This window comes from Aythya ferina, assembly GCF_964211825.1.
Source record: "Aythya ferina genome assembly, chromosome: 28".
Classification (NCBI taxonomy): Eukaryota; Metazoa; Chordata; class Aves; order Anseriformes; family Anatidae; genus Aythya; species Aythya ferina.
Genome location: NC_140325.1, coordinates 2,652,607 through 2,679,650, shown reverse-complemented (window position 1 = coordinate 2,679,650; position 27,044 = coordinate 2,652,607). Strand labels below are relative to the sequence as shown.

Genomic DNA, 27,044 nt, shown 5'->3' with positions numbered 1-27,044 from the left:
GTAAAAATAACACTAACATTAACTAATCACTTCCTGCCTTAATGGCCATGGCATCTGGTGAAGGTTTAGGAACAGGTCCTAAAGCACAGAACGAGAAGGCTGAGAATTTGGGACAGCTCAAAGCAGAGGCGAGCTGCAGCTATGATAAAGGCCACATTAAACTCCTGGTCCAATTAACAGAAGCGGTGGTGAGGCTGGGTTATAGCACTAATTACATTATTTTTTACCTCAGGAATCTGGTACTTTACATGTTACGGAGAACAACGAGGAAACAAGAGAAGAAAAGCACCTACAGCTATTCCTCAAAGTACGTTGCTCAGATAAACATCTTGAGGAGCTGCGGTGCTGGCTGCAGAGCGAACACTCGTGTCATGCTAATGAAGACACATAAACTTTCCAGTATCTCAAGAATGCAGGTTATCTAGTTTGGCTGCCGAAAAACCTCATTTTTTGTTTTTAAACAAACCCAGGCTGCGGGGGACCCCAACACCTAGTAGGGGCACGCCTTCCTCTCAGCACACAGCTTTATTCTTACTGCCTAGCCCCTCTCAGGGACCTGCAAGCCATCAAGATTGGGGCATGCTTGAAGGACACAACCAGCCATGGCTCCGAGACATTGGTTCCACCCTCACTCGGTGGGCTGAGGGGGAGACTGGGGGCTGTGTGCACCCGCTGCCAGCATAACTCTGTGGGGAGAGCAGCCGGGACATGAGGGGACTGTGAGGGGCCATGAGGGACCACGAGGGGTCCGTGAGGGGCCATGAAGGACCCTGAGGATCCATGAGGGGCCATGAGGGACCACAAGAGGGCCATGAAGTAGATATGAGGGGTCTGTGAAGGGGACATGAGGGGATTGTGAGAGGCCATGAAGGACCCTGAGGATCCATGAGGTACCACGAGGGGATGATGAGGGAACCGTGAAGGAGACATGAGGGGATTGTGAGAGGCCATGAAGGACCACAAGGACCACAAGGAGCCATGACGGAACTATGAGAGGCCATTGGGGGAACCACAGGGAACCATGAAGAAACCCATAAGGGACCAAGAGAGGACCACAAAGAGCCATGAAGGGGCCATGAGACCAGAAGGGGCCATGAAGAGACCATGAGGGGACCTATGAGGGGACTGTGAAGCACTGGACGCAATTTGGGTCCCTTCCAACTTGGAATGTTCTATGATTCTATGATGAGGGGCCATGATGGGCCATGAGGGACCCATAAGGGGCCGTGAGGAGACCATGAGGAGACCATAATGGGCCGCGAGGAGCCATAAGGGGGGCGAGCACCCCGCCCCTCCCCTCCGCACCCCTCACAAAACGCAGCAAGGCGCAAGCGCACGGAAGCCCCCCACGGCGGGGAGCTGCGCATGCGCCGGGGAAGACCCCGGCCGAGCGCGCCGTGGGGGCGTGCCCCGGTGCGTGGGCGTGGCAAGGGGGCGTGGCAAGGGGGCGTGGCCGAGCGGCTGCCCGGTGCCGCCGCGGGCGGGGGGGGCGCAGTCGGTGCTGCTGTTGCGACAGGTGCGAGAGGGGGGGAGCGGGACCGGGACCGGGACTGGGACTGGGGACGGGACGGGACGGGCACAGGGACTGGGATACGGGAACGGGCGTGGGATGGGACTCAGGACGATACCCGGGACCGGGACCGGGACCGGGAGCTGGGTCTCGGACCGGGACCGGGGACCGGGGACCGGGACGTGGTGTGGAACCGGTGCTGGGATCCCCCGTCCTGTTCCGGAGCCTGGCGCTGGGGAGTGATCTGTGAAGGGCCGTGCCAGTGCCCGGTGCCCGTTATTGCACCCCTCCGAGCTTCCTCTCCCGGGGCTGCCGGTGAGCAGGGCAGGGCCGGCTCGGTACCGGGTGGGGTGGAAGGCAGCGGGGTCGTGCTGCTGGGGTGCAGCCCCCGAGCTGCTTGGGCAGGTGCCCCGCGCTGCAGCCACCTGTAAGCAGCCCCTCTGGGGCCTTCGTTAAGCGGCGGTCCCTCTTGAAGGACTTTATGGGGTTTGGTCCTGCTTTATGGGGTTTTATGGGGCTTTATGGGGTTTTATCCTGCTGCGAGGTGCCTGGTAGGGTCACCGGAGCCGGGTTGGGTGCATTACGGTGGTTATATCGTGGTCCTTTCCTTCCTTGCTGGCTCGCAGGTTCCTTTTCTCCTTCTCTATCCCCTTTAGACTCTATGCCGTGTTAAATGTAACCTGCACCATGCTCATGATCTTGTTTAAAATTTAGTACATACAGTAAAAGGTTATTTCTTGGAACAAATTGGAAAAAGTGTTCAGAACGAGCAGCAAAAGAAGCACAAAAATGCTCAAGTGAGTTGAAGCCGTAAGCATGCAGGAAGGGGCAAAGAATGTGGAATGGCATTAAAAATGCGGGAGCGCGAGTTTCTGGGCATCTTGGCGTTCTGCTTTTTGTCGTGAATTGTGTCTGAGACTCCAAATGTGCTTCTTAGCTTACCGTTTGAATGACCCAGCAGTAGCTGCTGCCTCTAGGAAGAGATTTTGCCACAACGGTCCTAATTGTCTTAATGCACCTGTGGCTGTAATGGAGAAAATGGAGAGCTGAACAATAAGAAACCAAACAATGACACAACGGGGTGGAAAAATGTATCCATAAACAGTGAGTGCTTCAGTGGAATGCTTAGGCATCGAAATCAGGAGTATTTTCTGCACAATTTAACTAGATTGTGTTTTCTCAATATTTTCCTGAAGCTGTCCTTCCGTGTAAGGTGCACGTCAATCAGCAAGCTGTTATCTCTGCCAGGGGAGGCTTCTAATGAATGCCCTGCTACTGTTTCCTGTGCAAAACCGACTCAATCGAGAGAAAGGCGATTGGAACTGCAAAGTGGGCCTTCAGATGATCTCTTCTTTGGCTCAAGAGTAATCATAAAACAAAAGTTTAAACCGTAGCATTACACAGCTGAGTTGGGTTGTTTTTTCCTTTTTAACAGAGATGTTTCTCAGGAGTAAATTTTAACTACAGTCTCCACGTATGTGTTCTGTGGCTTTGTTAAATCTTTATGCTAAGTGTTTGCTGCTGGGCTTGTTGTAGCAACTGCATCATGTAATCCCAGGAATGCATATTTATTTGTACGTAAAGTGTGCTTGTTTAAAAGTGGGAAAGTTGAGTGCTCCTCGTATTCTAATTAGATCCTTTTTCTTTGTGCATGATCATTTGTGCAGTTGGCAGGGACTGGTAACTATTTTAAACCTGGAGAACAGCATCATTTTTCTAGTTTAGTCTGGACAAAACTTCTCAGGTTAACAGAAGAGGGTAATTTAGTGACGCAAACTGTTTTCTGCAAACTATAAATTTCAAAAAGTAACTCTGCAGGCTGAGTTTCTCTCCCTAGTTGAAAGAGGGATGCATTTTAGAGACTGCCTGAGTTGGAAATGAGTCTGAAGCTGCAGTAAGCTGCAACCATAACACAGATAAGTAGTTTCAGTGTTTCAACACCCCAACAATTTTGGTGTAACTTGTCTCGTTTGCCGTGATAGTTCAACCTGCATATCTAAAAGCACCATCTAAATGATGATCTTGAAAAAACATGTGCTGGCGTGGTGTGTCATTCCCTCCATTACGTCAGGTGAATTAAGGAATGTTAGAGAAAGTCCCACTCTTCCTGACTACATCCACCAAGACAGCAACATGCTCATCTGCTGCCTGTTTTATCTCTACACAGCAGCAGGGTGCAGCACTGGAGAGGTTCCTATGGTTCCAGCATCAAGCGGGCACCTCGTGGACCCAGTGTTCCCCTCTCAGAACTGGAAATCAGGTTCCTCCGATCTGAATTCTCACCAGATCGGTCAGACTCTGCATGCTGCAGCTGAATTCCTTTGGACTGAGGTGTTACAGCATCCCAAATCTGTCTCTTATGAGGAATTGCATTATATGCCTCTGAGGATTTCAGAAACATGGGTCTTCATTACATATGGCTGTTGATATCAAGTTCTCTGAAGGTGTTCCTTCAAATGCGCCTAGTGGTGGAGCAGACCTGTACTCAGACTTCTTGAATTCTGTGACCTAACGGGGCAAATCAGTTAAAGAAACTGATGGAAAAAATGAGAATGAGATCAGCCTGCCCGATGTTAGCGTTGTAGGATCAGTTAGTGCACTTGCTGCAGGCATTGTATGACATGAGGCTAGGGATAAAAGAAAAGAGGAAAAAAGGAAAGGCGTTGCCCCACAAGCTTTATTTTTGTCTTATCAAGGAACTCTTTAAATTAATCTCCCCTCCTTTCCTCCTCCACAAAAGAAAACTAAGTAAAAGTAAAAATCTGATATGCCTTGTTGGCTTCTGTAGAGAAAAGCTGCACAAAATCTCTTCTGGTTTACAGCAAGACAGGGCGGTCAAAAGTATTCCTTTAGGTAACCAATAACAATTGCAACGTGAGGTTTACAGCTGCCTGCATGAACACAAGACTTACTTCAGCTCACGGAGGAAACGGCTGCGGCATTAAGAGTGAATGCTGCCAGGGTGAATGAAAAATGTTTGCATAGGAATTACATCCTCTTAGGTTTCATAACTCAAGCCTTCTTACATAAATGCCAGCACATTTGGTTCAGAAAGCAGAACAAGAGAGGGCACACTAGGGCTTCCTGGAGGCTGTCTGTGTGCACGTGTCTAAAGGAAACACAGAGCTTCACGTTAGCATCCTTTTCAATCACAGCTTGCTTCTTCCTCGTGTTCTGGTTCACAGCTTATCTCTCGCCCCATTTCTTGTGGCTAGTGTTTTTATCAAGGGCCCCATCTCAGTGGCGTCTGCAGAGGAAATTATAACTTTAATCTGATGCTGGTTTTTTTAGTCAGTTGGTGGACAAGATCCTGAATGATTGGGACTTGGTGGCACTAGTATGCTAGGTTCCTGAGCAGTGACTTAATATCAAATTGTGCTGTGAAACTACTTTTCTACTCTGTATTGACTGACACTGTACTTTCTTCCTGCATAGGTGTTCATGGTGATAAGATGGAGCCTTCCCCATTTAACAGAAGACAATGGACTTCACAGTCTTTGAAAATCACTGCAAAAGAGCTCTCTCTGGTCAACGGGAATAAGTCATCAGCTCTTCTGGAGAGGTTCTCCAGGTAAATGCTGTGAGGCTTCTGAACACAATCTGTGGGGGGCATTGGCAGCTGGAACCTTAACAGTACTGCTTCGCTGACAGTTGCTTTGCTTCTCAAACATAGTGTCACTCTGGAGGCATTTAAAGTTCTGGCTTAATATGTACTGTGCAAAACTTTGTTTAGTTGCTGATGTTATATCGTTTCAGCAATCAGAATTATAATCTCTTCTACCTGCTGTCAGAAAGTACAGCGTTCTCTGTCGAGTTACAATTTGGTTTTGAGGGCAGAGCATTGGAGTGCAGGCAGCTATTGCTGATAAGACTTTTACTCCATCAGAAATGGGCTTTTACAGCTTAGTCACGAGCTAGATCGGCTTCTCTTAACGTGGCATTTCCTGGCCGGTACTTTAAAAAGTGTTATCGGTTAACTGGAGACCAGTTAGAATTTGTAGTTCTGTCAACTGCTGGTGATGGATGTAACCCTCTAGGAAGAGCTCTTTAAGGGAATATAGCAGTAGCTATGTTCTTCACAGATGTCACTTCCAGCTGTCTCACAATACTGGTTTAGAAAAGGAATGCTACCCATCCCTTTTCTCTGAGAGATGGATGATAGATTGCAATCAAATCATTAAGTGATATTTTATAAGCTGGGAAAGATGAGTGGCACTAACCTATGTGTTTTGGGGAAAAACAAGCATTTTCTTAAGGAAATAGCTAGACTAGAGCCTGAATTTTCAATGAGAGAGGGGCAGCCCAGTCAGCTAGTCTACTGCATTAACAGTGCACCAAGGTTTTATTTAAATCTTGAGAGTGGGAGAAACTTTATAGAGGCTATAAAGGAAAGATAATTGTGATGTGGACTTTACACAAACATAGCTATTACTCTTCAAGTACTCTGTCCTAGGGAGAAGCCGCTTGCTTTGACCACGCTTGTTAAGGTGATTTATTCACTCATTGAAACTTGATTACAGAACCTGGTCATCTTGCTAAATGTTGATAATCCTTTGGAAAGGGCTTACTGGAAGTAATCCAAACTGCTATTCCTTAATCAAGTGGAACCCCTCTACATAAGCAGTGTCAGTTCCTTGCAAAAACACAGTCCTACTTACTTTACTGGCTTTGCCAACTCTGCCACTAACAGTGAGGAGCATAATCTTTCTAAATTGCTGATACCTAAATATTTGTATGTGAAAATACTTTTTAAAATTCCCATGGTGTCTAGGTAATCAGTTTTGCCAGGTCAGAGAAATGCAAATTTGCAACAGGCAGAGACTTAAGCAGTGCTCTGTGGTGGGCTGCCTTACCATGAGCGCTGCCTGGAACTCTTCAATCCTTGTTTATGTTTTCTGCTGTGGTACTGGACTTTCATCCCCATGTCTCTGTTGATTCTTCCCATATTGATATCTCTTTCACCATAAACTTACTTTCTCAGCATGTCTCATTCAAATTATGGAAGCTCTGTAGTATAAAAGATATAGGTTAATACATCTGTATTGATTAAAGAGAGCCACCTACAATCCTTTAGCAGCTCTCAGCCTGTACAGTAAATGCAGCTTGTTGAGCAGAAATAAGCAAGGGTGCAATTTGTCCACTCTCCAGCATAACAAGAGAAGAAATGTACATGGGAGCACACCTTTCAAAACAGGAAAAAAATCACTAAGAAATGAGTTGCAGAACAGGTATTTATTTGCTCATAAGCATTTTTTTTTTCCATCTTAGAAGGAACCAAGCCCCTGATATACATTAGTTCTTGGTTTGATACCAGCAATTATTTAAGGTCTGAAGCTGACGACTGTTATAACATTAGTGCCTTGTTTATGGCCTGTAACACATTCACAGTCCTATCAAAAGTAGAATTCCACAGATAAGAAAGACAGAAACATGTTGAGTCATGATTCTTCTCTCCAAAAAGGCAGAGCTCTGGTTAAAAATGGCAAAATTTGTCTTATCTGATTAATTTGGGCATGGCAAAAGCAAAGTGCAGTCACCTTGGGCTGATCGGTGTGGTCTGTGTGCTCCTAGCTGCGGAGTGGAGTGCAGATTGCTGCGTGTAGCGTGCAGATTGCTGGGAGTTTTCTATAGCTTCTTAAAGGACTTTGATTCATGATCCAGGGAGGCTTATCTTCAGAGGACTGTGATTGCTGTTTCCACTGCTGGGATAGTTCAGCTGCTCCTGAAGCAACTGCTGAATTGGTGCAGTTTACAGCCCAGCATAGTAAGATAAACTGGCACTTATGTAGATTTTCTGCGTATGCCAAGCTGTAATTTGTTACGGTTCAGCAGCTGCTGTATAAATAGCTGAGTTATTCCTGCAAAGGGGCACAGCAGACAGCTGGGTGGGAGAAACAATACAGCTATTCCAAGGTAAATTGTCTATATTTGAGAATGAGAGTGCTTAGCTAATGAAAATTATCAACGCACGTTATTATTGTGAGCTGAATGTAAAATGTGGCTATTTCTGTGCATTGTTCAGATACTATTTGCTACTATTTTTCCAGCCTTTGGTTTTATTTGATAGGTCTGGTAAGTGCACAGAATCTTAGGTGGAAATGAAATCTCAGCTGTCTTCATGAGTATTCAGTGTCCTAGTTAAAAACTGTTTTGTTTTTTCTCCATTCTCTTTCTCGAAGGTATCAGAAAGCAGCTGAAGAAGCCACTGCTGAGAAAAAAAGAAGTGTGAGTATTTGTTTCCTAGGCAATAAGCAACACTCTGCATCAAAAATGGATCACCTACATGAAACGTTCCTGTGATAGTTTATTTTGGGAATATCAAAGCTGTTGCTATGTGTCCTACAGAAAACTTAGCTTAGACACAGTGACTGCCTTTGACCCATTCCCCTTCCCTTTCCCAGTGTGAATGAAAGGAAAGAAAATCAAGTGACTTGCCCAAAGCTATATATTGAATCACCAATTCACTTTTAAGCAAAAGGCAGAACGAGTTGGCTGTCAGTCTTCATTTCTAACCACAACCTCTTTGTTCTTAGCTGCAGGCAGTTATGTGGTACCTCTTCCTTTCTTAACTAAATTTAAAAGCCTGCTTAAAAGAAACTGCCAGCCTCTGAAATCTAACATGCATCTCTTTGATAACTGTAGAATCTGTTAAAGGGGATCTTCTGGGAAGTGACTTGCAAAGTTCAAAATGTCCCCGAGTGAGGGAAAGCCATCCTTTTTGGCTCTGTTTAGATCCTTGCATCCCCCGTGAACTACATTGAGCTCACTATTCTGGGGTCACCCTGGTGGAAGGCCAGGCAGTAAGACTTAGGTCTGTTTTTATAAGCAGATCCTTTAATTTTCCTTTGGAAAGACCAACAATGTTTACAGGATATATAGGTAAGTCTTTGCTAGAGCACACTTCTTTGAGCTCTTTAATGCTTGAGGAGTCGTTCTTCTGTTTGGAATACAAGTGTGATAAAACAAGTGTTCTAAAAGTTACTCTCCAGTTTTAAGTTTTCTTCGTTGCTTTTATGATCAGGGACAGGCAAGTCCCAAGCTAGAATGACTTGTGTTATAAAGAATGCCAGGACTTCATAGCAATATGTCTCACGTGCAGAGGTGGAAACCTGCTGCGCACTTTTGAGTATGTCTGTTGTATTACATTTGTCTTACAACTCTAGTACTTTCTTCTAAATACAGTCAGCAAGCGAGCTGATCTTTTTGAAGCCTAGGTGGATTCAAGTTAATTTGCAAAGCACTGTTCAAAATGTGACCAGAAGAGTAATAGGGTGAGAGACTTAAATCCTAATATAGCCGCTAATCCTGATTAATTCCTGTAAGCCTTGCAGACCTGTTCCACTTGCAATGAGTTTGATACAGAGCACTCTCCGTAAGGGAGAGACAGCAAAAATGCAATGCTGGCAGGTATTGGATTTGAATGAATCAAACGTGGGCTGGTCTGTTGCTGTGGGGAGAGGTAACTATGTGTAAGTAAAACTTGTCTGGAAAGCATTTGAATGGGAGCAGTATTACTGCTCCACCTAGTACCATCTAACTCACGATGGTAAGGCAGCACTTGGGGGGGGTGTGGATGTGTCCTCTCTGAGAGCTTTTGATGTGTCAAGGAAATAGAAGAACTCCAGCAAGCAGCCTGGTGTTTATGAATGGGAGCAGAAAGCAATTTCTTGTCAGTACTTAGCTTAAGCCTTACACTGAGTGGTATAAAATACTGGAGGGATCTCTTGTAAGTAAAAGGCTTTGGTTAGCTGATAGCAGAAACACAAAAGACCTACGAAGCAGTGGTTTCTGTGAGCTAATCAGTAGGTTTTTGGATGACTTCCTAGTTATTGTCTTCTGAACCAGCTGGAAGACACTGCAACGCCTGGCACAGCACCCATGCCTCATGTGGCTGTGTTTTCACTGCTTGCTTGTTCCAGGACTAGAGACCCTTGCAGCGTGGATTTGGGTCCCTTTTCCTCCGTGTGTGGATTGAAGCCTTTTGTGGCATTTAACTCATTAGACCTTGACTCCCTTTTTCCTTATAAGGCCATCCTGTTTGCTCACTTCCTGCTTTAGCTCCTGACTTTTCTCCCCCCTCCTTCCTTTCCTATCCTGGATGCTTTCTCCATGTGGCACAGTTGTAACTATTCACAGCTGTCTGAAAAAGCCGAGAGCGGAGCTCAGTGCTGAGCCTTTAACTTCCTTTCGCATAGAAAGGAAGTGTTTTAGTGCTTCATCAGGCATATAACTGGAATTAACTTCTTGTTCTTTGCAGAGCGCAGAAAATCTTCCCCCTCATTTTAAAAGGGGGAATCTGAGCGTGCTAAAGAAGAAGTGGGAGAATCCAGTGCTGGGAACGGAGTCTCGGAAGGAAACGCTCCGAAGCAGCTGTGCTGAGGTTGGGCACAAGGTCGCAGGCTCTGAGGTTGGAGTCGGGAACAGCCCTGCCTCTTGCTCAGACCCGGAGCAAAGCCCAGCAGCCGGCACCGCATCTCACGCCCAGGCCTCTTCTGGCACCGCTGGCCAGCTGCCGGGTCCCGCTGTTGACAGCAAAAAGTCTAAAAGCCACTCAGTGGAGAGTGGTAAAATGGAAAACTGTCTGAGAGAGCCCAGAGAAGCGGAAAAGCCTGAAGCTAGTGAAAACACGGACTCCTCGGGGAAGATAGAGAAGTACAGCGTCCCGCTGAACAAGCTGAAGATGATGTTTGAAAAAGGTGAAGCGGCTCAGACCAAGGTAAGGATCTGTCCTTTCAAATCTTAAGAGAAACTAAAACTTTGCTGCCTCCTGGGCACCAGGAAAAGTCCCTGGAGGGAGTGGCTCGGAGCTATTATTGACTCTGCGAGTAATTGTATTCATTGTTTTAGGTGAAACATCGCGTAGCTGCTGTTACTAACTTATTTGAGCTAAACAAATACGTGTAGAGAGCTTGGATTTGTCAGTATTTGTGAGTGCTTATTGCAGATGTAAGATGGATTTGCTTTTGGTAGAGGTTTGCAGTTTAAGATGGGGAAAATTAAGTATGGAATTTACTGCTTTTCCTCTTTTAAACAAGCAGGGAGTGTTTATCTCCTGAGGATTAAGGTGAATTATGTAAACAAATTGTGCAAAACATAAATAGTTACATAGAAAAGAGAAAGTAACTGTTTGAAATGAGCTCAGCAGTCTCGGGCAGCTGAGATGGAAATACTTGCCAGAGTTAGGAGCTTTATACGTGTCTGGATGTGTGTCACACATATAGGTGTATAAAAATGCGGGTATCTAAAAGTACTGTGAAACGCTCCCATCTTTTCCTTGCTGTTCTCTCATTCTCATATCTTAACAAATGTTTCTTATCAAAAACCCCTCACCAGGAAAAAAATAAGCAAAGATAGCCAGATGAGCGCCTGCCTTCACTAGTTTTGACTTGCAAATGCACAGGGCTTGCATTTTCCTACAACTGCTCATGAAATCTGATCCTGCATGTGGACTGCAGACTGTGTGTCCCGGGGGAGAATTGCTTAACTAGAAAATGAGTTGCATATGCCAGTGACTTGCAACATAGTCCTGAGGCCTTGATGCTGGTGGATTTTCCAGTTTTCTCATATTTTCCTTTACTTCTGGCTTTGTTTTACTGCGGGTGGTTTTCTTGCAGTACCGAGTAAAACAAATATATTTTGTACAAAATTTTTAAAAATATCTATCCGTTAAGGGCTTCAGAGGAGCAGCTCTGTGTTAAAGTGAATTTTAGGTCTGTATATAGTAATTTTGCAACTTAGGTTTTGTAGTCTTTGTCCTTATGTAAGAACTGCCCATACCATCACGGCTATCGAAAGGCTGGGCTGAAGAGGGTGATCTCTTGATAGCACTTATCTGAACTCTTGCTGTAGGATTCGTCAGCCAGGATTCTGCAGGAAAGTACCATTTTGCAGCTGGACTTGAAGGAACTTTATCATAGCCTGGGGAATAAATTGTTTTGGAGCTGATTGAATCTGGAACTGAAATTGCTGTGAAGCTTAGTCATTCGAATGTGGTTGAAAACCAACTGAAGACAGTAAATATCATGCGCTAAATGTGAAACTATTCAGGTTACGTTCAAATTCTGTTCCTATTCCAAGTTAATCTGGTTGGTTTTTAATTTTGGAAGGGAAAAGGCATGGAGTGCTCTGAAGCTTTTGTGATTAGACTCTGAAGTCTTTGTGATTTGAACACCCCACTGTAAGATTTCTGGTTGTGGGATTTTATTTGAGGCTTTGAGGATGAGATCATGTAGTCCTGTACAATGAAGATAGTTAGGCACTATGGCAACACAGACCTTCTTCAAGAAGGTAGGAAGCAATGTGGTACAAGTTTAACTGCAAGCTTTGCAATTGCATCTTCCATTTATGCTTTTCCTGAACTCTATCTGATGATAAACCCCTGATTTAAGTGGAAGCAATGCTTCACCTGAGGGACGGTAATTCTTCTTAGTATTTACTTCAGCCTTGTGGAATAAGCACTGCCAGAGCTTTCCTGACAAAACATCTGTATAAGCTAAGCAGCAGCACTGCTATAACGTCATGGCAGTAAAGATAAAATAACTTGCCTGGTTGCTGGGTAAGTCCATGGCAAGAATCCAGATTAGAGCCTGGATTTCCTGACCCCATCTCACACTCTAAACAAACCTATTCTAATGTTCAGAACTATAAGCAAAACCCTCTTAGTTTCTTCATCTGTTTGTTCAGATCTTGCTCCATCTTCTGCTATTTAAATAGAAGCCAGATATTTTTCTTCCATGAAGATGCAATAAAAATGCTTCTTGAGACAATAGTCTGAACCAGAAGCAGGAATATCAGTCTAGATTGGTTCAGCACTAAGCAAAGGCTGAACATGAAATCTTTTATCAATTTCAAAGAATTCTTCCAGTAAGCGACAGCAAAAACATACACAAGGATGGTCAGAAGAGAAGAAAGAGACAACTTTTTAAAGCAATATTGTAGATCTACTTGTTCTGAGTTGCTTTGTGCTTTTTCCTTTAAGGCAAAAACTTACTGTGTCTTGTGGATCTAGCCCGGTGTGCAGGGTCACATTTGACACAGTTATTTATAATGAAATAGGTGTAACTTTTATTTGGTCTTTTGCCCAACAACTCCTCGTGCCCTAGGCGAAATGCTGTTAACTCTGGTTGTGGTACCTCTGCACTCGCCTCTTTTCTCTTAGAAGCTTGGGGCTTTCCAGACACGAGGAGTATTTTATTTCATTTTGCAAGTAGCAGAAGCTGTGGCACTGGAATAGTGGCCCAGCCAGGACTGAGAAGAGAACTGAGTGCCATAAGCGTAAGGCTGGGAGCTGGGGATTCCTTCAGGCTAAAGGTGTTACCTCCCGTGAACCCTAATCGTCCTAATTACTTGTGGTCAGTCTATTGGTGCTAATGGAGAAAGTCCCTCATCTTTGGTAAATATTTTTTTCTAGTACTCTGCTTCTTTTTTTTTTTTCCTTCCACAATATAAGACTATTGATATAAAATCTACACAGCTGTGGCTTGCTATTTGAAGGTTTTAGTACTAAGTTTTTTTACAGAAATATCTCTGAACCGTATCTAAAGCTTTTGTATATTGGTGTTTGGGGTTTTTAATCTCAAAACAGGCAAACTGTGTTATTCAGCTCGTCTCCAGGAAAGTTCTTTAGGGGATGCTGTAACACCCCTAGGTATCAGAGGGGCCAGGAGAGGAGCAGGCAGGACTGGAGGTGGTTCAGCTGACAGTAACTCAGTCTGCCTAGCTGGTCGTGAGATGGCTGCCTCTGATAATTGAACACTTCCTGCTGCACTGGATTCTGCAGCATGGTGATAAAATGGGGGGAAAGCTGCTCGTTTTCGAGTCAGAACTCATGCAGCCTTCAAGTTAGATGAAGGTAATATGGTCACAGACAAGGCTCTTTCTGAGGAATCCTTAAGTGCTGGTAAAATCTGAATTTTTATTGCTTGGAAGAAGTTGTTTTTATGTGCCTAGATGAGATGCTAACAGCTGATCCAGAACTTCTGCTGGTGGCAACAGGCTGATGAATCCTTGTCAGAATTGTTTGGCAGCTTGCTGGCCCTTTGCCACCTCTCATGTAGAAGTTTAATTTGTTTAATAATTAATTTCAGTAATAATAGCACTTCCTTTGCCCTCTCAACATGAGGGCAGTTCTGCATGGTACTGAAGGAAAACCACAATGAAAATAAATTGAAATGAGATTCTGAAAGAAAGGAGAATGAGAGGGGACAACTCGAACAAGTTTCCAGTCTGGATTTCTAGCTGCCTTTTTTCTCCAGAAAGATGCTGAGAGTTTCTGGAGTCTTGGAATGCCAGACACGGAATCTAAATTTCTTGACCTTTGTTCCCTGGTCGTGAATTCTTCCTTATGCATGCTGCTGACCAGTTAAACTTCTCATGTATCTGTACTGCAAGCTTTTTTTGTTCCTTTTGTAGATTTGTCAGTCTTGCTGTGTGCAACAAACTGTATGTGGTGCCATGTTAAAAAAAGATTTAAAAAAAAGAAACCCAGCTTCTCTGAATTCAGTAGGGCAGTGATAAAGTAGTTTGGGGTTTCAAACAGGCTAAGAAACATTTTATTTTCTGTGTCCTCACAGGATGTTGTCTTCAGATATATTCTGCCAATAATGACCTTTCCCATATACTAGTCAAAAGCCAGACCCTTTAATGACAAATTTCTGAGCTGTAAGAACTTCAGGCTCGAGGTGACATGAAAGCGGACATCAGCTTAATAAGAATCATCTAAGGGTAGTTTGCACAGAATGAGGAATCTGCAAGTTCTTACAAGTGTGCAGACACTCCCAAACTGAACCTATCAACACACTCAATGGAAGGAAAAGACTTGTCATAGCTAAGCTCTTTTCCAGTAAGAAAAGTTACCGAAGTCTTAAACCACAGAAATAAAAAATATTTCCCATGCTAATGGAAAGAGAGGCTTTCCAGCTGCATTTTCCTTTCCTGGTAAAGTTGCTGTTTTGTATGCCAAAGCAGCCTGATTTTTCACAGTGATTATCTTACAGTGCAGTTCTGTTAAAATAAAACTTTGGAATTTCCTTCAGTTTGGTGACCAGCAAATAAGAAACTTGTTGGAAGGGGGTGGGGAGGCGGGGATGTGTGGTTGGAGCATCTTGCCAAACCTGCCTTTTTCCTTGCGTTAGCCTCAATTGTAATTTCCAACTGGCTCCGTGATTTAACTCTTCTGAGGGAGGAAGAGAACAAAGATCTATCACATGAAGTATTTCGTAGTATGTCTTCCATAGCTGCAAGTCAAAATGTCTTGGTGAAGTCCAATTAAAATCTGCATTTCGTGAGCATTTGGCAAAGCTGCTTTTTCACAATTTCTTTTATTGAGCACTAGATTTTGGGGAGTCGGTCTCAACACACATGCATTAAATCTGATTGAGCCAGTCAGAGCACTTCTGTGGTAGCTACAAAACTGTCCAGCCTTGCAAGTAGTGATTATCCTGGATATCTGAGAATATTTATCTCTAGCACTCTGCTACTTAAGCCTTATCAGACCTAATTAGGGAATCATTTGGTACCAAATGCATGAGCTACCAAAATCAAAACAAGTAGATCTAGATAACTTTCATTGCAATAGTATTTTTTCTCCTTTTTGTTCCTGAAAATCCGTGCAAATTTTTGATAGCATACTCCTTTAATACTTCTTTCTGATTTAAAAACTTCATAAAATTACCCCGAACATTAACTTCAAAAGAAATTGTATGAGCTGCAAAAAACTAGACTAAAGTTTTGTACTTGCAGCCATAAATGCCTAAAAATCTGGTGTGTGGTTCTGATTTTTCAACAAATACAGCTTCTCAAAGGGCACCTACAAACCTCTGCACAAAATGGTTTTCCAGGTGACGGAGGGTCATGTATTCTGTGATCAAACTTTATATTGGTTAAATAAGATGTCACCTGCTAGAGTTGTTTATTCTAGCAAAGCAGATTTGCTAGTGACACCTGTGCATCTTAAAGGATTAAGTGCAACAATCTTTGTTTGTCCAGGCAGCTGATAGGTGGGTTTTGTCTCTACCAGGTCCCTAGAGACCAGAGGAAGACAGCAGTCAGTAGGAGGATTTCTGAAAACAGCTTCTCTTCGGAAGACCTTGATGTTGGCCAAGGAGAGAGGAGCCACAGTACATCAGGTCAGTAATACCCAATTGTTTTTTTTAGTTTATAAAGTTAAAACTTACTTTATACAATACAATGGAAATAATTTTTGCCTTTCAGAAATAGAATTGCAGCCATCTTCCATCTGTAAGGTCCACACGATCATCACATTTAATGAACTGAGTCTTGCTGTGAATGTTAAACCCTTAACTCCTTAAGCACAGGAAACCAAGGCATGGGATAACTAGCAAGTTCAGGAATGGAACCCATTTTTTTTCCTGCATTTTAATTCTAGGATAATCCTATGACTACTTTTTAATAGTCAATCTACTTTAGAAACCAAGTAGCTGCTGCTGTCATTTGACAGTAACCCTAAAACAATCTTCAGGGTTGGACACGTGGATGTATTGTTTCTGAAACCAGCTGGATAAATTATGAGATTAATTATGACATAAATTATGAGAATTTGAAGCATTTCTATGTTCTTGAGACCTGGAATTTCTGTGGTCTTAGTACTAGTGAAGGGATGGATTAGTAAATGTTTCTGCACACAAGTCTGTTGGTGTTCACGAAAGTTACTCTTTATTCATGTAATTCTTTTCCAGGGCATCTTGTAGATACTAGTCCTGCACTCAGCCCAGATAGGGCAGAGCCCAAGAAAAGCCTGGAGATGCCCCGCTTATCAGAAACTTCGATAAAGGATAGGCTGGCAAAATACCAGGCAGCTGTGTCCAAGCAGGGCAGTTCCACAGGCCTTGCTACCACGGTAAGTCTGTTGAGCTTTGGCTTGTGCAGAAGTGAGTTTTTGCCCCAGCCTTAGGCTGGAGAGAAGATCTTAGGGCAACCAGGCCATTTGAAGATAATGCCATCTTGTTTTGAAAAGACCTCTGTGCTAGTAGGATTCATTTCTGATGAAGAGCCTCCACAGACTGCAGGGAGAAATAAGTACTTGCATCTTGCTGCAATGATCATGAAAGTTTTCAAGGGAATTAATTGCTGGTACCCTGACTGAGGTGCTTCTGAAACGTAGCTGAACTTTTTCTTTCTGCCTGTCTGTATCTCTGTGTTTTTTTCTTTTTTGAATTAAAAAGAAATCTGTAATGTGCATTAGCTGTAAGCTAGGGAAAACTGAGGCACAGCAGCAGGAGCAACTTTCAGTGTCCTGCAGTGCACAGAACCCAGATTTCTTGGCCTGCAGCCTTGAGTTCACCAGGCAGTTTTTCTCCCCTTTGTTTTCACCTTCCTTCAGGTCTTCTCACCCATTATTTCATTCCAGCTGGCCTTGCAGTGAGTTAATGTATGTCAGTTGTGCAGATATTTGAACAGGAAGTGAGCAATTAATTGAATCATAGTAAACTGCTGCAGTTGAAGAGACTGCAAGAATCTAAGCTTTTAATAAAAAAAGATAAAATGAGCTTAACTACATTTGCTGGAACTGTCTTATGCTTTTGCTTAATGATGGGAACTTTTACTGTTTAAGCATGCCTTTTGTTAACCATCCTAATAAATTTTAATGGGAGAGACCCTTTAAAGTTATGAAACTTGCACTGGAAGTAAAAGCCAAAAACGTTGTTCCTAGGGTTTAGAAGAATGCGCGCTTCCCACATGTCTTTATAATGATGCTAAAATCTCTACCCAGCTGAAATGATTTTTGTATTTCATGTGCAGCATGGGCTTAATTCTCCAGCCCTTGGGAGGAAAGTCAAGTAAACTTCATGGAAGGAGTAGAAAGTAATTACATCCAGTGCAACAAATGTCATTAACTGCAAATTGCTGATTTCCAAGTCCTGTTTCTCACCTGCATTCAGTTTGCTAGATCATCTTTTCCAGTTTGTGGCTTGGAGTGGTAGCTGATCCACTAAATTATGTCCTAATGTCAAGAGATTTACCATAGATGTTTCTTGAGACCATAATTTACAAATGTCCAGTGCTATCAGTTTGAGAGTCAGTCCAGTGTCATGCTCTTAGATCCCATTTGGCAGAATCTCTTGATTTTTGGCTTGCCCCATCAATTAGGGCAGCAGGTAAGATGCTGACGAGGCTGTTTGCAGTACTTCCAGTAAACCATGACTCTTGGATGTTTTCTTTCTGTGCTGCCAAGGAAACGATGGGTCTTTGATATGGTAGTGTGCTATTTGTATTTCCCTTCTCTGAAAATGTGCTGCAAAGGAAGGACATAATCTGTCTTGGGAGCAACTGTTTTGAGGGCATTGTGGACTAATTAGGTCTGGATTAAAGCTGGTAGGTGTTTTTACAGTTGGTTAGAGTGAGGGTGAGAAGCAATTTATTTCTATAACATTGCAAGTGATACAGAAAGGGGACAGAGGTGAGGAAAAACATATTTAGAGATCTATGTATTAAAACAACAACACTTAATTACATACCTATCAGACATGATTGATTTACAGAATCCAGTAAGCTGCTGGTGCTGGCATTTGGCTATTTCTCTTCCGTGTTACAGAGAAAATGCCTTGTGAATGGCATGAGTCTTTCTCCAATTATCTTGAATCCTGTGGCAATGAAACACAAGACTTCACTGGATTTGTTTTTTAAAGTCTGAAAGATTCTTTTGTGTAGATCTTAAGACAGTTCGTAAAGTACAGAGATCTTGGTAAATAACAGTATTTTTTTTGACTAGCACAGAAACAAGGGTAGTATTTGCTTTTATGTTGAATTATATTAATTACAGGGTGCTTTAGATGATGCTTGTCTTGAAATATTTATCACTTCAAGTGAAAAATTAACATATCTAGGAAGGGAAAATGTGGAGTGAGCAGGGGAAAACAAAAGAGCTGATTTCAAATGGAAATCTGGAAGCAAGGAAAAGGGCTGCCATTACCTTCAGAGACTAGAGTAAAATTCTACAGCCCCATCTTTCTTCCTCATTAAAATGCATCACTTAGCAAGTGTGTATAGATTTTTATGTTTCCTTCCTTTAGTTATCAATGTATATGCTTGGAAAACAGTTTTCCAAAAAAAAAAAAAAAGGAAGAAAAATAGGAAGTGCTTTCCTAGGAGAAAAGAACCTGTCAACTTTCAAGTGCTTTATTCTATAGAATGAGATTCAAGCCAGTGAAAGTGAACTCAAGAATTACAAATCTGAGCAGAAGGAGAATATGCCACCAAGTTTTGAGGACACCATTTCCTATCAGGATGGGGAGAAGGTAAGATGCTCATGCTGGTGGAGGTCAAGGACTCCACTGTAAGTGGAACAAGTTGAAGAGGGTCGTCTGAAATACTTGTTCCCCATGCCATTTAGAAATTGAACCTGAGCAGCAGGTACTATTTACACACTGCAAAATTCCTTTTTTGTTTTTGTTTAGATTATATCATATGAATTATAAGACAGCAGGTCTCAGTGAAAGACTTTTTAAGCCGTTCTAGAGAATATCTCGAGATGAATCTTACCAGTGTTCTTGGAGAGTTCCCCTGTCTTCTCAATGATGACGTGTCTGTAGTGTGGCAGAATTCTTGAATATCATGCTTATGTATTCTTTTTTAGGGGCTTGAGTTGCTGACTAGAGCTGAAACCTTTGTTTTTGTGTTCAGTTCCTCTATTTTGACTCTGCCCTTAACATTTGATTACAGTGAAGTCACCAAAATTTTTTTGTCATGTTGCCAACCATAAAATAACGATTCACAACTACGTATTTGGTTGTTTTTTTTCAAGAAATGAAAGTATGAAAAGCTTTCTGTGACACACGTAAGGGGACTTTTCACCACTTCTTCTGCATTTAGTGGCTAAATTTTGCTTAAGGTAGCTGTGAATGACAGTTTGGGCTTGCCCCTGTTTTTGAGCTTCAGCTGCAAATAGAGGCTAAATTACTCCGTGAATACAGAGATAATAAAGCATGCTCAAGCATTTGTATACTAAACTGGGGGTAGCAGACAGGATAAAAGTAGCTGAATAATAATTGGGGTACTGTGTATTCAAGCCATGCTGAACACGTGGCAGCCTAATGCCAGGAGGGCTTTTAGAGCTTTCCAGCCTTCCTTGGGCAGGGGGCCAAACTGTTGCTTTCAGCTGTTCCTCGCTGACAGCTGAGCAGCTTCATGTTTAGCTGGTCCAGACTGCTTTTGCTAAAAGGTGAGTTAATTAAAAAGAGCACTTGTGAAATCCGAATACTTCCCTGCTGTTGAATGGGAGATTTGAATAAAATCTCTTGTATTCAGCAGTAATTGCGAAGTTGCTTGTTGAGGATTCCAGGTGCGATAAAGAGCCTGAACAGAACATTGTTTGAGAGGGAGGATTGTTCCTTTGAAATGACATCATCAAGTTGGGAAGTCTAATTAAAACTCCTATTAATAAACATCAGAGGCAGGAATCCTCTGGTGAAAAGGGAGCAAAAGAAACTTGCTAACCTCTATCATTTTTATACTGAATTCATGAAAGATTTAGTAACCAGACGTGTGACTCAGGCACAGAAAGCACCGATGCACTTCTCACTATTCTAGTGGTAGTGATTTGTTCAGTAGAACTTATGTTAATTTATACATTATATGTGTTAATTTAACTTGCTTCATCTGTTAACTCATTAATTTGCAAACATCAGTTGCTTGCAATGGACTGTTCAATCATTAAAGTGAATTAATGATGATCTGCATTTAATCTTGTTAGTGTTTCAGTTTCTCAGCTACCTATAACTATTTGATTTCATAGCAATAGTGCCAGGTTTAACCAGTCTACATCAAGAGCTTTATAAAAAGCTTGATTTGCACTAAATGTGTCTTGCTTGATGTCAAGGGATTTCTCAGTAAGAAAACCGAGGAGGTACCTCAACAAAATCAACAGGGCTTTTTGATATCTAACAGAGAAAGATGTACAAGCTGCAGGTGCTTGGGGAAACAAAACCCCAATGTTTGTGTGAATACTACAGCAGGTGATCCGTGTGTTGCAGCAGCTGTAAGTATGTGAGGGTGGCTGCCTTGTAGCCAGGACAGAACATCACTGGCAGTCAACTGGCTGCTGTTGTGTGCCTCACAAGCCAAAAGTAGCTTCGTGTGCACCTTAGTGTGGCCAGTCTCTTCCTGTCCTGGTGCTTATACTGTCAAATTGTCTGCGTATTATTTGGGATGTTATCATTCAGCCTTCTGAAGGTCGCAGTATTCATTGCCTAATATTCTCTTGCAGGTTTCCCTAGGTGAAAACAGCTCGTCTTTCCACTCTAGCCTTTCCGAGGATGGCAATGGTAAGCACTCGTCTTCCCACCTCACCAAGAGTAGAGTGCATGGATGAGGAAAAGCACCAACTCTGCCCAGTAGTGTGTAGGATACTTGAGATCACTCCTTCAGATGATGAATTTAATCCTATAAAAGCCTGTATCATACTGAAAGTGTGTCCTGTGCTGGGTATACTTATTTGGTGATCATCCTGCATTAATATCTTTGATGTTGACCGGAGGTAGACAAGTTCCTGTTTATTAAAGTACTCGAGCATGTTCTTATGCTGCATTAGCTTTACACCTGAATTCAAGCCCACGCACGAGCACTCTGCAGAAATGAAGAGTACTTCATTGGAGTTAGATGTTGTCCATATTTTAGTTTTCTTTATTTATCAACTTAGGTTTTCTGGTATGTGAGAGGAATAGATTGATTGTTTTTAAATTTGTTTGATCTAGATCTAATGGTTTAACAGCAAATGAATGTTTCAGCCCTTAGTTGGTAGGCTTGCTGTTTGGTCTTATCAGTATCATAATTATCTTTTCTTCCTGCTCTGCTCCCTTAGTTGGACAAAACCTGGAGAGCGAGACAGAAGTTCAGAAACCTGTTGGCACAAAACAGCAAAACTCTGGTTCCAAATCACTTGGCCAGGCAGATGCATCTCTGCCAAAAGCAGTGAAGGTAAAGGAGCTATTTATTCTGCAACATTGGCAATGGTTAAAACCAACTTTCTTCTCTATTTAGTACTACAAAGCCTTAATGCAACGTAGGGTCTGGCAGTAACTGTCGCTATCTGATCTGGCTGTTCATGAGGGAACTTGAGTTCTGGTTGGAGAAGCACCTCCAAGCTGTCAGTTCTTCTTCAGAGGTGAAGTTGGAGTTGCTTGCTGGGAGCTCCCTTGCTGCTGCTGAAGTGGTGTGGCCACCACTTTAACTTCAGTGTGGGGAAAGGGGGTTGAGCAAGGAAATCAGGATGCAGATCCTGTCAGGGTTTGTCTGTAAAGTCAGAGCTCTTACAGAGCGGCCTTCAGGTCTTGATCCTGAACCCCAGAGCCTTCAGAAGGTTGGGACCTGGCCCTGTACCTTCCTCTTCCAGCTGTTCCCCAAGCAACTGCAATTGGTAGGAACTTACTATAAAGGGTGAGTGACCCTCCAAAAGATCAAGTCTGGCATTCCTAACAACAAGTCTTTAATGTAAAATTTCCATTAGCAAGGGCTATAAGGCAGATGGAGAACTTCTTTGATAGGAATTTGCTAATCTTATGAGCAACCCAAACTGCAGTTCTGAACATTTTGATCATGCTGTACGTGCCTGTCACGTGTGCTGTCTGGAGGTAGGATGCCTGTTCCCTGGGCTGCCACAGACTTCCTGGCTCGCTCTTGAGGAAACAACTGGGCTTTTGTTGTTTTCCCCATCTTAGGGAGGAACAACGCTGACCTCACTGAGCCCACTGAGATGTGGGTTCCTAGTGTTCTGGAGTGTAAATGCCAGTATGCAAAATCAGTCTGCTGTCTGTGATGGTTTTATAATCTCGTTCTGTTAAAGCACCCAAGATGTGTGCAAGCTACGTGTTTCGGTCCTCTGCAATCTCTTTCTATTAGTATAACCGGTTTAGTTCTCTACCTTGTTACTGCTTTTGATGCTGCACTGCTCAGATAGAAACCCAGATGCTGTTTATTCATGTCAGGTTCCTATTTGTCTCTTCCAGCTTCTGTTTCCTGTTCTTGGTTCCTAATCTCTACTCCTGCCTTCTGCTTCCCTCCTAATGTGAGCTCAACTCTCAGCTTTCTCTCAAGTTTTTTATATTTACTGGACCTCACCTTCCTCCTGTAGCTCCTATTTGTAGTATGCCTGGAAAGGAATTTCTTTCTCTTCACACCCCAAAACACCTCTCATCAGGCACAGGGCTCATTGATACACAAGTAAGTTCCTCTTCCTAGATGGGGACGTGCATTGCAGAAGCACATGCCGGCGCTGTAATGTAATGTTGCAAGCAAAACTGAGCTACTGGGGAGAGTCTTTTTGATGGGCAAGCAAATTGTTGCTGCCTTGCTTCCTGTGGCAAATGTGGATGACCAGATTTTTGCTTGAATTGGTAAATGCTCTCATTTTTTTGAGATTCCATTTAGCAACTCAAAATTCGGAGTTCGTATGCAGTTCTGGCGGCACCTAGAGATTGTGGCTCTTTTCAAAAGGAGCTCTGAATTCTTTTTGGTCAAGCTGCCATCATAATTAGAAATTTAATCTACTATTACTTAAAGCAGTGCCTTAAATTTACATAGCTGTTGAACTGGGATTAAATTGGCAGCAAATTTTATGGCTGTGACAAACTGACTTCAGCTGGCTCTGTCTTCAGCAATCTGTCCCTTGCATATTGTAACTTTCATTGCCTAACCATTGTTTCTTGTCTGGTATAAATAAATTGCTGTAATGATGTTTTCCTGTCACCTTCCTGTTTTTTCTCCTTAGCCATATTTTCCTCAAAGGTTTTTACTAAGTTTGTAGCAGGTAATTCTTTGGAAAAGGCAAGCTATGATATCAGTGTCTATGCAAACCCATGGATATGGAGCCTAGGCATTTTTACCCTGATGCTAAAATAGTAAAATCAAGGTGCAGCCTGAGAATGCCAATTTTTCATCTGCAAATTGATTTTTTTTTTTTTTAAGGTATCTTCCCTGCTGGCCAACCATAATAGTTTCCGAGAAGTGCGTGGCATCAAGTGACCTTTTTCACGAACAACATACTTGTTTTCTTGATGCTTTCAGAACACAAAGTCTGAAACCGTTCCCATACAGCCCAGCAGCGACACTTGACTCCTTAGCGTTTAAGTTTACCCTTGCACTAAATTCTCAGGAAATTCTCTTAGTGAGTACATAAACATTTTTAGCTGTTTAACCTCAAAGCCCTGCTCAACTTTAAGTCTTGGGTGAGTTTGAGGGCTGTTTGTGCTGAAACCCGAGTATGGTTTCTTTGCTATAGAACTGGAATTACTTACAAATGAAGTCAGAAGCGTTTCCTGCTGTCTGCATCTGTGCAGACTATTTTCTTGTCACTAAAAGAAGGGAGCATTTAGCAAAAATGGATTTAAAACTGCTGAGAGCAGCCTGTTCCACTCCTTTTCTTTCTCCACCATCTAGCTATTTATTTTGAAGTCATTTCAGATCTTTTTTTTGTGACAACTTTCCTAATTTTGGTAAATCTTATAATGACCATAATCTAGCCTAATATTTCTTCATCATTTTCCTATAAAGAAAAAAAAAATGAGCTTGGAGAAATAGATCAGGCAGATTTCTGGGAACTGGCTTAAAGTTATAACTGAGTTCTAGCATTTTTATTGTTCCTTCTCAGCCACTGCTCAGCTTGCAACGGGGCAAAATCTTGGCTGTCAAACCACACCAACCCCTGTGGGCTCGCCATACCTGACTCACGCATTGCCCCCCAGAACCCACTCTACCAGAATTAGCACTGAGCTGCAGAAATGCTGCAGTTTTTCTGAGCTCGCTGGAAGCTGCGCATGAACCCGAGCCAAGTCTAGCAGTTGATTAATTTTCCAGCTAACGAGCTTTCTCTTCTTCCCGTAGAAGTTCCAATTGCCAGCGAAGGAAACCTGCGTTGGGTGTCAGAAGACCGTGTACCCCATGGAAAGGCTCTTTGCCAACCAGCAGGTGTTCCACATCAGCTGTTTCCGCTGTTCCTATTGCAACAGTAAACTCAGGTAAACACACTGCTCTGCTTGGCTGCCTTCTAGGAAGCGGGGCTTTCCTCTTCTCAGAAGCTGAGTAAGTTGTTGTTCAGGCTTAGCTGAGATGAAGGCAACTACAGTGAATTGAACGGGAGCTTATGAGTGGTAATACAGTCCTAGTTCTGCCAGGGGCCTCTGCACTTGATGCAGTCTATTTTTTTTTAACTCATAATGTCACTTGTTGGGGGAAAGGTGTAATGTCCAGCTCCTGATACTTGAAAAAAAAGGGTTGTACCAACCTCTGAAAGCTGTAAGATTGTCTTTCCTGAACACATTGGAAGAAATTGGATCTGTTCAGCAGCATAAATGAAATCTACACCCACCGCAGTGGCTGAACGCTAACATTTGACTTTGTGTCTTTCTGAACAGTCTTGGGACGTATGCTTCTCTGCGTGGGAATATTTACTGCAAGCCTCACTTCAATCAGCTTTTCAAAGCCAAAGGCAATTATGATGAAGGCTTTGGACACAAACAGCACAAGGAATTATGGGCAAGCAAAACTGAATGTGAAGAATCCCCGGAGAAAACTCTCCATGGCATAAATGCAACAGACAGTTCTCAAAACCCAGGAGTAGAGGATGCCCCGATTGCAAAAGTAGGAGTTCTGGCAGCAAGTATGGAAGCCAAAGCCTCAGCTTTGCCTGAAAGAGAAGAGAGACCAGCAGAAACAAAAAAGCTCAGGATTGCCTGGCCGCCTCCATCTGACCAAAGTGTTCAAGGAAGTGCCCTGGAGGAGGGCATCAAAGTATTCAAACCCAAATGGCCCCCAGAAGAAGAGATTTCCAAGCCAGATGTGCTGGAGGATGTGGATCTGGATCTCAAGAAGTTGAGAAGATCTTCCTCACTGAAGGAGAGAAGTCGTCCCTTTACAGTAGCAGCCTCGTTTAGAACAGTATCTGTTAAAGGCCATAAAACAGACAATGCAGCTTCTCCTAAGGCAGAGAGAGACACGTTGAAAAGAGGTGAGGAACTAGAGAGAGAGGTGGTGGACAAAAAGCAAAAGGAAAAGAAGGTGGAGAATAGAAACATCCAGAATGCTGAAGAGAAAAATACAGAGGAAGAGCGGGAATTGCCTGTTACCAAAACAGCAGAGCATAACTTTGTGGAAAATGGCCAGGCGAATGAAGAGACAGATGAGGAAGAACACGGTATGGAAGAGAAGCAAACCCCAAATGAAGAATTCCTCGAACCCGATTCTCCTAAACATTCCAGCTTTTCCAGTGTCTTGACTGCTAAGGAATCATCTCCGAACCAGAATCGCAAATCCCAAGACGTTGGTTTCTGGGAGGGTGAAGATATGGAAGACCTCTCTGTGGAAGAACAGATCAAAAGGAACCGTTACTATGAAGATGATGATGATGAAGAATAAATTGGCCTTTTACTCTAAAACTCGCTGCAAGGTGCTGGGCCTTTTTAAATTGGTGTTTTTAGCTTTAACAAACAGCTGCCCTCCATGCAAGTGATGCTATACTGCACATCGACATTAAGGGAATCAGATGTACAAATGATCTCAACCAGAAAAGTACTGTGGGAGCCTGCAAAGGGGACACTTAGGGGCATGGAAATGAGAATCTGTGGCTGTGGGATGGCATCAACAGGTAGTGGCTGTCCACAGGGTGGGAACAGAGCTCTTCTGTACTCCTGTTGTCTTATCCTTTTTGAACTCTGGTACCTGTTTCGCTAACGACTTAGAGAATGCCCCTGCGCTCTCTGTGGTGTGGAGCAGGCTTTGTGTAATACACTACTTGTACCACTACAAATGCGACTGCAGTGCTTAGGGACCAATTTCAAAGGGACTTTGTGACCTGCTTTAAAACTGGTAACTAAATGCACTTTAATACATGTAAAGGGCACAGCTGTTTTTTTATGATGATAAAAGCATTTGGTTTTGCTTGGAATCCATCAGCTAAAGCATTTTAAACTGAGTGCAACGTGATTTTCTTTCTCAAAACTGCCAATGATCGAGACCTACTACTCCATTTTTCTCTGTGCAACTGGAATGGTGTGCCCACTGCTGGAACCAATGTATTTTAGTGCTGATCCAGAAGCTGTGCTGACTCTCTGAGGGCAAGTCAACATTTTTTGCAGGAGCCTGCAGGGCATTATTTTTGCATTTCATATGCATCTGAAGTGTGTTTTTTGACCTTTTTTTTCTCCTTAGAGTTCATCATAATTCATTTAAAACTGCAGATAACGTTTTTAAGGCCTTTTGACAATTTTGAAAATTTACTTGTATCAAACTGCCATAAATCTTTTCATTGTGGCTGTGAAATTCTGCTGCATTATGAAATCTTTGGAATAAAACCATATGAACAGTGAAACTTTCTGATTGCTAGCATTGAAGCTTAGTATGTTTTTAAACTTGACTGCATTTATTTTACAAATAATGGAATCTGGTGGAAGGAGGATGTCCTTTTATATTCGCTTTTATTTGTACTGTACTCATGAGAATTAGCTCTAACTCTATTTGAGGTGTAAAATATTCTGCTTTCTTAACAGTCCTGCTAACTTCAATAAAGTTTGGTCATTTACATAAAAAA

At 42.8% G+C, this 27,044-nt stretch overlaps 1 protein-coding gene across 2 annotated transcripts; it reads left to right on the top strand.

Moving 5' to 3' along the window:
- The first annotated feature begins 1,439 nt into the window (after nt 1-1,439).
- Nucleotides 1,440-27,044, top strand: LIMA1 (LIM domain and actin binding 1). 2 transcript variants are annotated; one of them, XM_084500235.1, is made up of 11 exons: nt 1,440-1,516; nt 4,946-5,081; nt 7,690-7,735; nt 9,768-10,226; nt 15,528-15,636; nt 16,207-16,367; nt 18,658-18,765; nt 20,733-20,790; nt 21,327-21,442; nt 24,344-24,477; nt 24,874-27,044. In XM_084500235.1, the coding sequence occupies exons 2-11, from the start codon at nt 4,963-4,965 to the stop codon at nt 25,871-25,873; spliced, it is 2,310 nt and encodes a 769-aa protein (XP_084356361.1). In that variant the 5' UTR covers nt 1,440-1,516; nt 4,946-4,962; the 3' UTR covers nt 25,874-27,044. The 2 variants fall into 2 exon arrangements, with proteins under 2 accessions (XP_084356361.1, XP_084356362.1); XM_084500236.1 differs by lacking the exon at nt 18,658-18,765.